At 33.9% G+C, this 15759-nt stretch overlaps 1 protein-coding gene across 1 annotated transcript; it reads left to right on the forward strand.

The window, feature by feature from the left end:
* Positions 1–14811: 14811 nt before the first annotated feature.
* LOTGIDRAFT_152007 (hypothetical protein) lies at positions 14812–15570 on the forward strand (the record flags this gene model as incomplete). The annotated part of the gene is made up of 1 exon (XM_009045494.1): positions 14812–15570. One exon carries the CDS (start codon positions 14812–14814, stop codon positions 15568–15570), a length of 759 nt encoding a protein of 252 aa, XP_009043742.1.
* Positions 15571–15759: the final 189 nt, after the last annotated feature.

Consider the following 15759-nt stretch of genomic DNA (forward strand, 5'->3'; position numbering starts at 1 on the left):
CCCCCCCCTTTGGCTCCGCCACTGTTCACAGGTTTGCCAAAATGCAGCCAATCGATCAAAAACATGTTCGGTGACAACTACAGTGAAATTGGGGTATACAATCATTGTATAAGGTAGATATGGTTTCATGTGAACTATTCATTTTATATAAAAAAAATTTCCCTTTTGGTACTTACTGGCTCGTGAAAGTTTTGAAGGCTAAAGAATTTTACGTTAACGACCTTTTTGGAGTTGTTTGATAGAGGTCTGGAATCGAGGTCTCCATGTAAGTTAATTCCAGTGTTACTAGACGCATAAATCTGCACGTTGGACACCTTTGATGGACGGACTGGAAATAAAAATTATACTCATGCATTAAGTGATGTACTACGAGGGGATGAAACAATGTACTAATCTCCTGGTTTCCTTCCATGTTTTACAGTACCAAAGGACCTACCTTGATCCCCTTTATCCAATCAAAATTTATTGTCTTACAGGTTTCATTAAACAAATTGTATTTTATTGGGAGATCGAGATGTACCGAGGTAAGACTCAAAAGATGGTAAGACTATTATTCAGTATTCGTTAATCCAAGTACTAAGTTAAAAATCTTTGTATTCACAAGCATAACGCTAACACTTGCGAGAAAACGTTTTCAGTTAAAGTAGTCTACTGCTGGTACAAAAAGATTTTTTTGTAACAAATTAGTTTCTTGAAATCAATTTGCAAAGCAGAAGGTTTAAGAAACATATTATTATCACTAACAGAATTTAGTTAGATTGATGTTGACGACTCGGGTATTCGAGTTATGACGGTGTGTAGCTTTTATTGTCAATGTCATTGGAAGGAGTGTATAGTTTGCGTCGTACGGACATTCAAAAGTAACTGTTTCACTATTCACTGATGTAGTGTTACATTTGTTTCTGAAATGAAAAGTTTGAATAATTAATCTCAGCTCGTAAAAAGTCTTAAATGTCTGGTTTGTTACTTGTTAAATATCAATAAAGAATTAAAATTCAATTATAGAAAGCGCGTTGCCGTTGCTGTCATGTCAATATTCTCTAAAATAACATATTGCGTATCCTGTATCCATTGCATTAATCTTGTACTAAAAAATTCTACAGATGAAGCTATGACAATCTAAGTGTATGATGAGTTACAATATCGGGCGTGCGTGCAAGTTCCGAAGCACCGAATTGACTTAAGCACCGTTACATGATAATGATCATCTAGCCGTTGCTCTCACAATCCCATATTCTAGTCATTAATTTTGATTGGTAGAGAGTTTACTTCTCTACCAATTAGATTTCTTCCAACATATTATTGTAGGAAAATGTTTGAATAACCAGACACAAAATTTTAGTAAAATTTCTTTCTGATAATTGAGTCTCAAAGTTATCAATGGATTATCGAAAAGGTGGTTGGTGCGAATCTGCGACATTTCCGGATAATTCAATGGAGGCCACCATTTGCAATCACCACCCTATTACACCAAGTGTTACTAGATTCCTGATTGGATAAACTTAATAGTGACGCTTGGTTTGCCAAGGGAGGTTATTAGTCTATGATGACGAGAATAGCAACGGTTAGATGTGAATAATCGTAGTGTTGCTTAAGGAACATGCGAACTGACACGCCTCGTCAGCACCTCCGAGCAGTATTGCGGGTACAAAAATCGTCCAAGTCTCAGCGTAGCATAGGTCATTAAGATTGCACTCACAGTTTATGGATATGTGATGATGTGATATTGAAGGTAGCCGATTCAATAAATTCTGTTTCGTAAATACATCGAAACTTCTTTACTGTGATCAATATACAAGTATCTAGAAATACAACAAGTATTACAGCCACGAGAGTTGAAACTTCTTTTAAAAATATAAATAGTAAAAAACGCCATCAATGAAGAATAATTAGAATGCTAAAGTTTAGAACTATGTGACAGTGGAAATAATCGAGCCTTAAAGTTTTATACCCAATAATTTCAATGGGATTTTTAAAGGGAGGACATGAAGCCATATAATAACGTGTAAAATATAATGATTATCGACCAGGACAAGAGCAGACCGAAGCCTTAGTTGCTTTTTTTATCAATAAACCTGAGTGGGGCCCTCTCTCATACGTGTCCAGATACTAAAAACAAACTAAGGTATTATCACTCACGAAAGCTAGTACCTTTTTGCATTTCGTTTTTACATGATCCTTCACAAGCTGTTTCACCACCAGCAATGAAGAGAAAGATTGCAAAGACTTCAGTAAAACCAATGTAATATTTCATATCTCATTCCGTTTCTACCTACAACTAAATAACATCCTTTCTAAATTGCATGTATTTTAAATATTTGCTTTTCCATTTTTTCAAAATATTTCCAAGATTGTCACATTGTCTAAGTCTTTGTCGTGGAATAAATCAGCGTGCACAGATTTTTACAAAAACTTTCTTAGAGGATAAGTTTCATTTCTCTTAGAGAAGAAATGATATAGGCGTCTCGGTGAGTCTTTAAAGGGGTATTCCGCTTTTTTTGTAGAAAGTTTTCATTGTCAAAAACGTCGTAAATTATACCTGAAAGAATTTCTAAAGTATGCTATTTATATCTATGGATCTTCTTGGTCAAACTGAATTTGTTTTAAAAGGGTTAATTAAAAACGGCGAGTATTAATTGTTAATTAAGCAGTTTGACCTAGTTTTGGTGTTAGGATTTATAATAGTTTGATGTTATTAGTTGAAACCTTTAGAATAAGTAGACATATATCTCTACAATTCGGCGTTTAATTTACTCAAATCCGTGCAGTAGTTTTCTAACAGTTTCCGAAAAGCATAACGAACTTAAAAACATTACGTTATATTTTTAAATTTTTTTGGCTGGATTTTTTTTACTTAAATCTTGCAGATACGTTAAAGGGCTCATTTCTCTAGAATTTGGTGTATAGTTCTCATAAATTTCAGTATTGTATCTTTAAAATGTTTAATTGGCGACTCCATTAACAAGTTAATTAAAAACTTTTGTGTCATTTAGTGAGTTTAAGTATAATCCAGGTTAGCACTTATCATGTTAACCCTTTCAATACCGGTGATTAGATTTCACACGAGTTCAATATATCTACTTTGTTTGTTAGTTTGAATTATTTGACAGGCAAATATAGTCCAAATTTTGAACAGCGAAATTTCGATAATGTCTGGAGCAGCGAAAAGATGACATGGAAGTATCAAAGAAAAATCTAATGGCAATAAGAAAGCTTTGGCTTGTCCCGGTGATGGCGATTAATTTAGAAAACGTTGGACAAAACGCTTAACAACGAAAAGACATAGAATTACCTCCCCTTATTTTTAATGAAACTCAAATTGAACAACCTGTATATACTACTTGTGAAGTTGAAACAATTCTCTCAAATCTTGATTTTATAAATAATCGCATATTAAAACTTTGTTCTAAAAGTTTAGCTTCTCCTTTGTCGGCTCTTTTTAACCTGTTTCAATCCCATTGCCATTTCCCTCAAACTTGGAAACATGTCAACGTTATACCTTTGTTTAAGAAAGATAACCCAAACCTATGATCAAATTATCGACCTAAAGACTCAACAGTATATCAATTATTATAAATTTATGACGATATTTTAAAAAAATTAGATAACGGTGGAGAAATTAAAATGATCTGTTTTGACATAAGTCGCGCATTTGACAAAATTTGGTTGAAAGGACTCGTACATAAACTTAGTCCCAATGGAATTATCATTAAAGGCGAAACTTCAGGCAAACAGCTGGCGTTCCACAGGGGTCTGTCTTAGGTCCTCTTTTATTTTTAATATACATAAACGATATTACTGAAAACATTAACTCCAACATTCGTCTCTTCGCTGACAACACATCGCTTTATCTTGGCATAGATGATTAAATTTTGATATTGAAACGATTTATCAATGGTCTCTGAAATGGAAAATTATTTTTAACCCTCTGAAAACAAAATGTATGACTTTTTCACGAAAACTAGAACCCTCAAATTTTACTTTAAATTTTAATAATAACATTTTAGAAGATTCAGACAAACACAAACACCTTGGTGTAATTTTAAGTAAAGATTGTTCTTGGACAGCTCATATTAATTACCTAGTTTCTAAAACATCTAAATTGATAGATTGCCTTCGAAGCCTCAAATATCGAATTTCTAGAAAATCATTAGAAACTTTATACAAACATTTTATTCTTCCGGTATATGATTTCGCTGACGTTCTTTCGAATAATTGCAGCCTTCAAGATTCCGCGAAATTAGATTTTTTACATTTAGATGCCATTAGAACAATCACTGGCCTAGTACGAGGAACCTCTCACTCCATCCTATATAAAGAATCAGGTTTTACCCCTTTAAGTGATTAAAAGGATAACACCTCCATACCCGAGTCTTCTGTTAACATCACTTGTTTCTTCTATCATTCCTTATCCTTTGCGCAATTCTCAACATCTTAGAACCCTTACCTGGAACAAAGTCTCGTACAACAACTCATTCTTACCTTCAAAACTATACTTCTACTCCTCCTATTCCTTCATATTACTATCTTGGCAACCGATCTTCTCAAATTTTACATACCGGATTACGTCATAGCAAAAACCTTCTCAAAGCTCATAAACTTTCCTTGCACATCTCTAACAGCCCTTCCTGCTCTTGCGGATATCCTCTTGAAAACTCTGAACATTATCTACTCTACTGTCGAAATTATACTATGATACGAAATCATACTATCCACCTCCTCCCCCCGGAACAAAAAACTATTAAATCTCTATTATTTGGAAATAATAATCTTCCAACATTAACAAACTCTAACATATTTAATACAGTACATAAGTTCATCACCATGTCCAAACGTTTTGAAACTTACTAGTTTCTGTTGCATACCCAAAAACTTAATAAAATCTAATAAAATTTTTTTGGGGATCTCGTCATGGCAAGATGAAAATAGTCAGTATCGTATATTAAAGTCCAGCGGCAATCTTATCCCGATAAAAAGCCTGTTAAGCGAGAGCGAAACGAATCTGCAAACTCTTCGAGCAGAGAAGACATGGTTTGGTTCTATACTTACTATCAGCGAAGTAAATGTACGCAAACCTCGTCACACATCTCCATGATCAGAGGTCAAAATCGTAGAATGCTTCACATCTGCGCTGCTTGTTTGAAACGGGATGGTTTAAAACTCGCATTCAGCTTGCCCTCACAGGTTATCTACACTGTGACTGACCTAGGACTGTCTCACGAACTTCCAAGCCTCGGTGTTACATTGTGAATCCTATTGTGAGCAAACAAATTTCAGAACTCTGCATAATTTGGATGAATACTGTAGTAAGCTATGCAATCATGTAAATTGTGAATTATGTACTGAATTAGTGTTTAGAGACTCCTTATTGCAAAGTAACCAAGTGATTTACTCTGCTATATTAGATGTAATAGAACGGTAGCAGCTTCTGGTAAACCTTTTTTCGTAATAACCTTCAGAGTTATGAAGATAGTTTTGTCTGTGAATTAATTGAATTTTGGTTTCCCCTTGGATTCGAAGATCATCTGTCTCAGGAGCGAGCCCCTCTTAATCTTAAATTCCCTATGTCCGTACATGATTATCTTATTACGAAAGCAGAGTACGGCTCCATTTTAGGTCCTTTCAGTTTTCATTAATTTGAGTAAATTAAATTTTTGACCTACAAAAAAGCGAAATGACCCTTTAAACAAATCATCTGAACGAAATGTGAAAATTTTTTTTACCGTATTTTACACCATAAAAACCTTATATTATCCTACAGTTAATAATTATTGAACATCCACTCATTTGACATATAAGAAAACCAGAATAAAATAATAAAAGTAATATTTAAGATAAGTAATTAAAATGATAACAAACAACAAACCATACATTTCTCTAGAAATATATATTTAAATTAATAACCTTCATGTACATGTAAGCATTATAAGTTGTTTCCTATATTTTAACTTCTGTCATGTGTATTTAAACATTATGCAACTTTGTTTACTTTCATATTTTATATGTGTGAATGTATTTTCTGTTGTGAACAATAAAGTATTCTTAAAAAAAAAAAAAAAATCATCGTGTGAAAATAGTTCATTCCAGCCCCATCTGTATGAATTTGTTAATTGAAGAAGTACGTCGTTTTCCAGACCTAATGAAATATAAGGTTTCTATTTTAAAGAATAATTGCCTTGCTGCGTGGGTGTGGTGACTGTCTTCAAAAAGCATCAAGACGTCAAGAGATTTTATGAGCTTTTGATAACTGAGTTACTATACATCTCTGATCAAATGAAATGAAAAAAAAACTAGGGTCCTATTTAAAATGGTTATAAAGCTAAATGCCTAAATGTAATCTAATGAAAAGGACCTTTTATTAGAAACGTGAATAGGGTTTGAAATGTAGTAAACGACATAGCAATAGCAATTACAAAGCCATTCGTTATTTTGAACAACAATATTGTAGCATGCTATAATCGCAAATTTAACTTAGTTCAACTGTTGATCAATGACTTCATATCCGTGCGCAAAATATTGAAAATAATATTGACATCATTTTCTGACTCTTTTATTTGTTTATTTTTTAATCTATTTCTCTTTGTCGGACAAGTCTATTTTCATATTGTAAAATATTGCAGGTAGAGAACATAGAGTGCAATTAAATAAATAAGTGCAAACATAATTAGATGAATATATCCATAAAAAATGATGGCCCAGGGCTGCCATACCCAATTTTGGCATTATTAGTAGTAAATTGTAAAAACAAAATAGTTTAAAATAAGAAAATGGTTTTAAAATTATATAAACGTAATTTAAAAAAAAATATGAATTCAAAATAATTTAAAATAAAAATATTTTTTTTTTATAATATACGACTAATAACGCGATAATTGTGTATGGCAGCCCTGGGCCACCATACTTATATACCCAAAGGAAAAAAACACCCAACCTGTAAGTCCGTCAATAAAAGCGTTAAATTAACAATTGTTTTATAATTATCTCATACAATGACACAATATTTCATATTTAGATAGTAATTCCTTCTAACTAATTTATCTTTTGACTCCTAGAAATGTTAGAAATCTATGTTGTCGCTAAATTGAATACAAGATAAGTGAACTGATGTTTGTTATACTGTCCAATTTGTTAAAAGTGTGTTGCAGCTCAAAAATGAAAATTTACACAAAAACATGAAGCAAACTGTTATCAGTTACAATTTATTGATTGATTTTAATTGCTGACCATGATATTCATTCGAAGTTTAGTGTATTCTTGGTGTATCCAAAAAAAAAGTAGGATCAGATTTTAATTTTGAGAGACGCTTTTCCCTTAGTGTGCGAATTCAGATTGAATTAAATAAAAAAGATAATAAATATTTACCTGATGTTAACTTATGTTGAACGATAATGATGTTCTTGTATTAAATCAAACACTCACAAACATGGAGAGCCGGATATGATTCGTTACTAGATATTCTTTAGAAATGGCCAAATCGATCACCCTTTATAAATGCAAGTCAAAAGAAATAACTCATAACCTATTTTACTTTGTTATACAAGGTAAAATCTCGTTTGGGGATTTAATAGGTACATTAGAATAAATAAATAGGCCTTTCAAAATAGAAAAGAATAAATAGATCCACAGGCCACGCGTAATTCTGTCGCAATGCGTACCAGTTTTCATTTTCCACCTGAATCTGTTGTGCAAAGTATCGTAACAGTATCATTATTTCCTACCATAATTAATTGGATATAGGTCGTTTGAACTCAAAGCATATTTAACAGATCGCTTAAACTCACATTATATTCCTTGTGGGGTCAATAGTCACTAGTCTTGAGTATCGTTCTACAGAACGATTCATGTTGCATAATTTCGAAAAATACGTGACAGTGGAATTTAAATCTATTTCAGATGCCTGTGACTGTCATTCAATAGAAATTAAAAGTGTATTGTAATTATTCAATCTTGCATAAATGGTATCACAATATTATTACGGGCTAATTGCCTAAAGAGATCAGAAACAAAGAGCTAACAGCTCGAAATAACTTTCCAATCCATAAAAAGGACAGCTGTCCGCTGCATTCTAGAGACTACTTTATTCTCCATATATTAAACACCCAGTCTTGAAAACATGGTTTCAACTCTATTACGACTGTCCGGATTGTCCGCTGAAATATCCGGAGGAAATTGCAATAGAGTACGACCGGAGATCCAAGATGGCGACAAATGCCGGTATTTTGGTATCAGTACTTGAACTATTGGAATCCTAAAATTTCACAATATGACGTCATATTTATATATATATAAATATATATAAGAAACCAGGGTTATCTTCAGTTTTTGGTAAAATGAAACACTTTTAATCCATTTTCGAGAGAACAAGTTGTTATTTAATCCATATTTATATACATTATCTTAGCATGCTTTCAGCTCAATAGCTTCTTCAGAGATTCATTAACCTATACAGTCAACAACATCGACAAATTTAATCCACGAAGGTCTTACAAAAAGGACCCGGGCTCTTTAAGGATAAAATTCACCGTTTTCAAATGGTGATAAAGAAGCATACATCGTACAATAAATAAAAATGAATATACCATATGAAGATGTCGTCGGTTGAAAAACTCAAATATTACAACTGAAAAAGTCAGTTTGGCGCGAAGTAATAGACAAAAAAGAGTTAGCAAAATCGGATCAGTAATAGAGCTGATAAATGGAAAAAAAATGAACAAAACGCAATTGTCCACAGCCCGTTATCGGTTGGTCAAAATGATCACCTTTAACATTTAGAAGTTGCGTGTACACACTTTTCAACAGGAACCAGCAACAGACGGCCTGTGGCAGGCACAGTTTCTTCAGATTAGCGATGTTGTCATTCGAAAAAAAAAATTCATTTGCAAACCAATGCTCAGGTTATTAAAATTTGCTAAATAGCGGCTGTGAAATTTTGCACTATGTCTTTTTCTATCCTTTTTATGGTAGCTTTTTGAATAATATTTTCGTGTGCTGACATATTTGGTCGAACACTTTGGTTGTGCATTCTTTGAAATGCTGAATAATCAATCAATCCATAAAACTAACTGCGAGCGTCAGTCACTAGTTCATACTTTTTCTATTATTTTGAACTTCAAGGAAACTGAAGAGCACGTTAAATTAACAGCATACCTTTTCTATTTAGTTTAAAGATCCGTTGATTTCGTATAAGCTTTCACGATTGGTTTTTCAAATCTGAAAGGACGTCGGTAGTCGGAACGATTTTTACGAAACAAAAAATTCCACTATACCGAAATGACAAAATCTAGCGAACAAACTATATTAGGGAAGACAAAACAGCTACAGTTTGGAAGACAAAATTTAGCGAAATTTGGCTTAGGCTGAGGACAGACTTTATTCGCCGATACTTTAGCTGAACTATTAGCCGGCGAATTCATTCGGCCGACGCAGTGTACACACTGGGCAAATGCCTGATTTAATAACCCGCATGCAAATTAAATTACGCATGCGCACATTAGATCATTAATCACATGATAAAAATATGGTGTCCCGAAAGAAGCGATGAGTGGCAGTTACTTATATCGTATATATTTGACTCACATAATATAATTAAGTCCTCCTTTTCTGCACTCCACATTGCATCACTAAAGGTCGCCATTTTATTTGTCATGTGACGCTTTGGTGTATCTGGTTTAGTGACAGGAATGCTTGCGATAGACTTCTGCAGAATGGACACACTCGCCGAACGAGTCGATGGGGATAGATATTCGGACGAACCATATCAAACGCGCTTGATGTTGGCGAACGGCTTCGCCGACGATCGACTCGCCCGAATCATTCGCCGTGAAAATTTTCCCAGCCTGTCGGTAGCTTCTTAGTTTATTTCTTGATATTATTTATTCTGGGTGTGTTTTCAAAGCGAGATAACTCTTAGTATACATTAGTTATTCACTTTTACATTGATGGTTATAGACTCAGACAAAAACAAATTTCTGTAGATATGATTATAGGTCACATTTTGTGGTATTTTTTTCTACACACAACATTTGTTTCCAGGTTAGATTTGGACTTTGATGTCTGAAATTGTCATTTTTATTAAACTTTTGGGACATATGAAGTGAATAGTGATTTCATTCTCGGGCGGATGTCAATTTAAGTTCTTTGCTTAGGCTATATCCTCAAGAAACCCAAGTATTCGTCTAATCTCTCGCTAAATTTCGTCTTCCTTTATAGGGAGTGTGTATTTTTTAGCGAAGTTGTTCTCTCAATTGTCTTCCATATTATAGGAGTGTTTTCTTGCGAAGTCGTTCGCTAAATTTGGTGTTCCATTATAAGATAGGAGTCTTTTTTTAGCGAAGTCGTTAAATTTGGTCTTCCATTTGTCCAGGAGTGTTTTAAGCGAAGTTGCTTAATTTTTTCTCCTATATTATTGTTTGTTTTTTAGCGAGGTCGTTCGCTAGATATTGTGTCTCTTATTATAGGCAGGAGTGTTTTTTATTTTAGCGAAGTCGTTCGCTAAATTTGGTCTTTCATTATAATATATTTGGGTTTTTTGGCGAAAACATTCGCTTAATTTTGTCTCCCATATTATATGTCTGACAAAGCCACAGCATTTACAGTCAAACGAATTTTCTAATGATTTTTACTCATGTATATAGCAGTAAAAATTGGCTAATTAAGCTCACGTGCTTCCGCCTTGTTCACGTTTTTAATCTCTGTCATTGAATGAATCTTTGAATGAAAGTCCGTTGAATTTGAGTAAGTCATCTTTCCTCATTATTAGTACATGGTTACGGTGTGTGAACCAAAGTTGGTTGTTTCTTTCTTTTTTGTTGAAAAGTTGACTTTCACCATGTGTCACACCATTTGTGTACAGATAATGAAAAGATGTAAGAAGGACTCTAAAACAGTGTATTCCATGTACCGATGAACTGACCATGCAGCAGTGATGGGCTCCAGAGAGTTTACCATATCATCAAGGGAAACAACCACACATATTGTCGTACTTACTAAAACATGAACCGACATGAAATTTTAAAATAATTACTTGTTTGGCCCAATAAGCTTGCTTTCGCAAAATAGTTTGAGGTCGTTTCCTGTCGGGTTCCTGGTCTTTTCACGATTTCATTGGCTGTTTCCTGATCGTTTCATGTCGGTTCATGGTTTAGTAAATACGGCTTAGCGTTTCAGCTTATTCAGATGTTCAACACAATTACCTGTAGCTTGGATTAGACGATGTGCATATGCGATTTTGACATATAAATGTGGTTATTTCGGATTGTCATTTCTTGGTTTTAGACATGGGCAAATAAATTCTATTATTGGTCGACTCCAGTGAAATATATAATCCTTGTATCGGAGGACGTTCAATATTATGAATACTGATTTGTATTTACTGTATCAAGGGAAATAACCACGCATAGAATAATCTTAATGATCTCCTGCCTTTCCACTGGTATTCGGTGTACAGAAGTTCTGATCATACTTTTACTCCCTAATATCTGAAAGGAACAGATTAGCGTGTGACCAATCTTAGCTAAGTCTCAAAATAGGGAATCAGCTAATCAGTAATACTGTATTTTGTTTAAGTATATATCAAGACCCCAAAAAACCCTGAAAATGGCAAACCTATCCCTTTAAGCTTTAAAATCTATGTAGTTTACCATTATTCTATTGATTCAATAATTCCGTTGTTCGGAAATGGAAGGTCTAATGTATACCCTGGATTTTTTTGGGAGGTTTTTTTTTTACATTTTATGTGAAATGAGACTTGTCTTGCTTTAGACCACCACTTTCTTATTTTGTTTTCATAGAGTTTCAACTATAATTTACGCCTTTTTTGATAATAAAAACTCTATACAAAAAAGCGAAGTGTCCCTTTAAGCCAAATCCTTTAAATTTTACTTGCTGTGTTTTTAGATAATGCAAAAAGATACTATGCACATTAATCGGTTTTCGGTAACCTCTAGGTAACAGATTTTATTTTAATTTCGTGATTGAAATTGCTTCCTTCTTAACATCATGGTTGTCTGTTGACGATGCCGGTCAAATCCGATTTGTAATCATCATAGAAGTTAAAGATTTAAAAATTAAAAACCTTTTATAAAAAAAGATTGAATTTTCGAACTAACAAGCGAGTTACTGGCCCTAATGTATAATATTAGATATGGATTAACTTTAAAAAGCGTCTTTAAAGATGGCGTGACGGTAATGTTATTATTTGTCTATTAGTCAAATGGTTTATTGATGAGTTCGTATATACAGTGTAACACAATCGATAATTTGTCTTCAGTAGATTCACTACATAGTGCGACAGACATAATCTCATTTGAAAGCTATAGTTTAAATAATATAACCACAAGGACGTAATTTTAAAATGGTTAAAAACTCATGATGAATTGTTCGAGGACGACTATCTTAGTTTGTTTGTAAGTGTTATATTTTTTAATCCATTAGTTTCCTTCTTCGGGCATATTTGTACTATGATATAGATATCGATTTGTTAATTATTTTCCGTTCATATTTGTCTTATATTTTTTTTTATCCGGGTAATGTATTGTTCAAATATGTTGTTACCTTTTTTCTTCCTTCGTCATGATAAGCTTATGAAAATAGCGATGAACTGGTTGGCTAAGTAGATCAAAAGCTTATAAATCAGTTGACACACTAATACGGTCACAAGGTAATTTGGTCACAGTAATACTGTCACACAATAATTTGGTCACAGTCATACGATCACACGGTAATTTGGTCACAGTAATACGGTCACGCGGTAATTTGGTCACAGTCATACGGTCACACGGTAATTTGGTCACAGTCATACGGTCACTCGGTAATTTGGTCACAGTAATACGGTCACACGGTAATTTGATCACAGTCATACGGTCACGCGGTAATTTGGTCACAGTCATACGGTCACACGGTAATTTGGTCACAGTCATACGGTCACTCGGTATTTTGGTCACAGTAATACGGTCACATGGTAATTTGGTCACAGTCATACGGTCACAATGTAATTTGGTCACAGCCATACTGCCACACGGTAATTTGGTCACAGTTATACGATCACACGGTAATTTGGTCACAGTCATACGGTCACACGGTAATTTGGTCACAGTCATACGGTCACAAGGAAATGTAGTCATACGGTCACAAGGTATTTTTGTCACAGTCATACGGTCACACCTAATTACCTACATTCAAAATATATGCTAAGCAGGACGACTTGAAAGTAATGTGATTGATAAATAAATTGTTTAAAAACATTCTATTTCAAGAAAAAACGTCTCAATTTATTTAACTAAAAGGTGAATTCAAACACTATAATAAAAAGTTTCCAATATCAAAGTTTGAAGTTTTCTTTCCACACAAACACAGGTATTTTTGACGCTGTATTTTGCATGTTATCATCTACTAAAACAACAGATGAAATGTGATCTATTTGAGCTAATCGCTGAAACGTTGTATAATTTTTGGAGTTGTGATTCCGCGTTGCAAACAGGTTGATCAAGCTAGTCAAAGAAAATAATATTAATCGACGTAAAATTTATTGCAGTGGATATTATTATAGCGAAACATTTGTCTTCTCTGGATTGTATTGAAAACAATGATTCTTTTTGCAATTTGTTTGTCTGCTCTGAATCGCTTTCAAAGAATTTTAATAATTATATCGTTGTTAAAGTCCCTAGGGTACAAGGAACATAATGAAGACTAACTAGCTAGAATAGTTGGCAATAATTATCATGCACGTTTCCCTCTCTATTCTCTGCGGTCGTGAAGATATTTGACTCAATGTGATTGACATCAGTGCCATTTAAAATGATATTTGCCAGAAGTTAAAAAGTATATGCACCTTTTTAACAGGGTTTAAAATGAGAAATATCAAAATGTCAATAACGTGTCCAAATTCGGAGGGCACTATAGATCAGCCTGAGTACAGAGAGGTTATTTCGGAATGAAGTAGTTGTGTGATCTTTTTCTTATAGTACCAAGTGGTCGTGGGATCTTTTCCTGATAGGACTAAACTGTTTAGATACAAACTTAACTGAGATCAAAAGGAGTGTCTGAGAACAATGTGGCTTTGAGGCGACCTCAATTGATGCACATGCGTAAGACACACGTGGAAAATTCATCTTTCAGATGAGAAAGAAATCCGAGGCCCCGTATTAGTCTTGAACTTAATTGCAAAATAGTAAAATCATTATCGGTCAGTAACAATAGCAGATCGTGAGTAGGCCAACCAACCAATCTGTCTATTATTCTTCTTCAAGACAATACAAACAAAACAAAACAGTTAATGGTAGTTGTCATAGAATATCATTTTATTACCATATTAATCATTTAAATTTAAATATATGTCGTTTCGTAAATTTAATTTTTCGCTTCCGTCAAAGTTTGGCAATTTGTACGATCATTGTTTTTATTCATGTTAATGGCTGGATTTTGACACGATTGAAAAATACTTTATTTTATATTTTTTATATAATATAACTTGTGCTCAATAAAATCAGAACAAATGAACATTCGTGTTTTGTTGACCATAAGAATTGTTTCAACGTGTATTTTGAACTCATCGTTTGCATTCCGTAACATCTTTTTCAATCAATGGACAATCCAGTGAGAAGAATTTATCGTTTTTATTCCATCGACAACAGAAAACGTGGTGGTGAGTTATCTCCCGCTTTGGACATATAGTGACGTCATCTTTGTTTATATTGAATACTTGGTTGTATATCACCGTTTTTACAACTAAAGTTACATTCCTTATAAACATTGTATCACAAAGTATAGCCCTTTATCGTATATCAATGTGCTATATTGCTGTATTAACCCAGGATGTCGTTTGAAACTCCACGCACTGTCAGAGAAGCTAAAATGCTTCGCGGAAACGCCAAGAGAAAAATAACCAATCTCGTTAAAGATGGACTCTCGCTTTTACAGTCGGACGAAGGGATTCCCTGTGATGAATATAAACTCTTAGCCGATATGATCCGAGAACATTTAGACACATTACAAGTAACAATTGATCATGTAATTAAATTCAAATGTGAAGAACTAAAGGTTGCTGAATATAAATCCGAAGAAGACTTAGATAACGCCGAACAAGAGATAGCCATGGTTGAACAGGCACATTTCTGTGAAGCTCAAGACAACGCAATGCCAATAGTTCGTGATTTAATACGTCGTGCTAAACGACTACTAGACGCTGAATCACCTACTATTCAACCCCAGATCAACCGATCCAACCAACCCGTATCGTCACATGCTCGACTAGCCAAACTTAAGTTTGCTACCTTTTCTGGAGATTTGCGAGACTACAAATTATTTAAGAAACAATTTCTTCACTACTCACAGCATTTAGATAAAATTGAATGTTTTTACCAATTAGTGGAATCAATAGAGAAAGTAAGAGAAAAGAATAAAATAAAATCTTGTATTAGTACGACTAGAGCATGGGAAATTTTAGATGAATTTTATGGGGATGATGATCAAATCGTAGAAACTTTACTTGGAGATTTAGAGAGAATGACTTCACATGATACGAAAGGACATATTAATATATCTGCAATGGAAAAGTTCGTTGAAGCTCTTTGAGTCGCAAATGGATTCTTTAGGGAAATCAGCAGATCTGAATGGACGAGTTCTTGTCTCACAAGTTCGAAGGAAACTCCCAGAAGAGCATCGTATATCATACCTAANATGTGTTAGAGATGAAGGTTTAGAAGACACTCTGTCTGGACTCGTCAGATGGCTACATTCACAACTAGTTCTTCTGAACCTAAA

The sequence above is a fragment of the Lottia gigantea genome (assembly GCF_000327385.1).
Source record: "Lottia gigantea unplaced genomic scaffold LOTGIsca_1, whole genome shotgun sequence".
NCBI lineage: Eukaryota > Metazoa > Mollusca > Gastropoda > Lottiidae > Lottia > Lottia gigantea.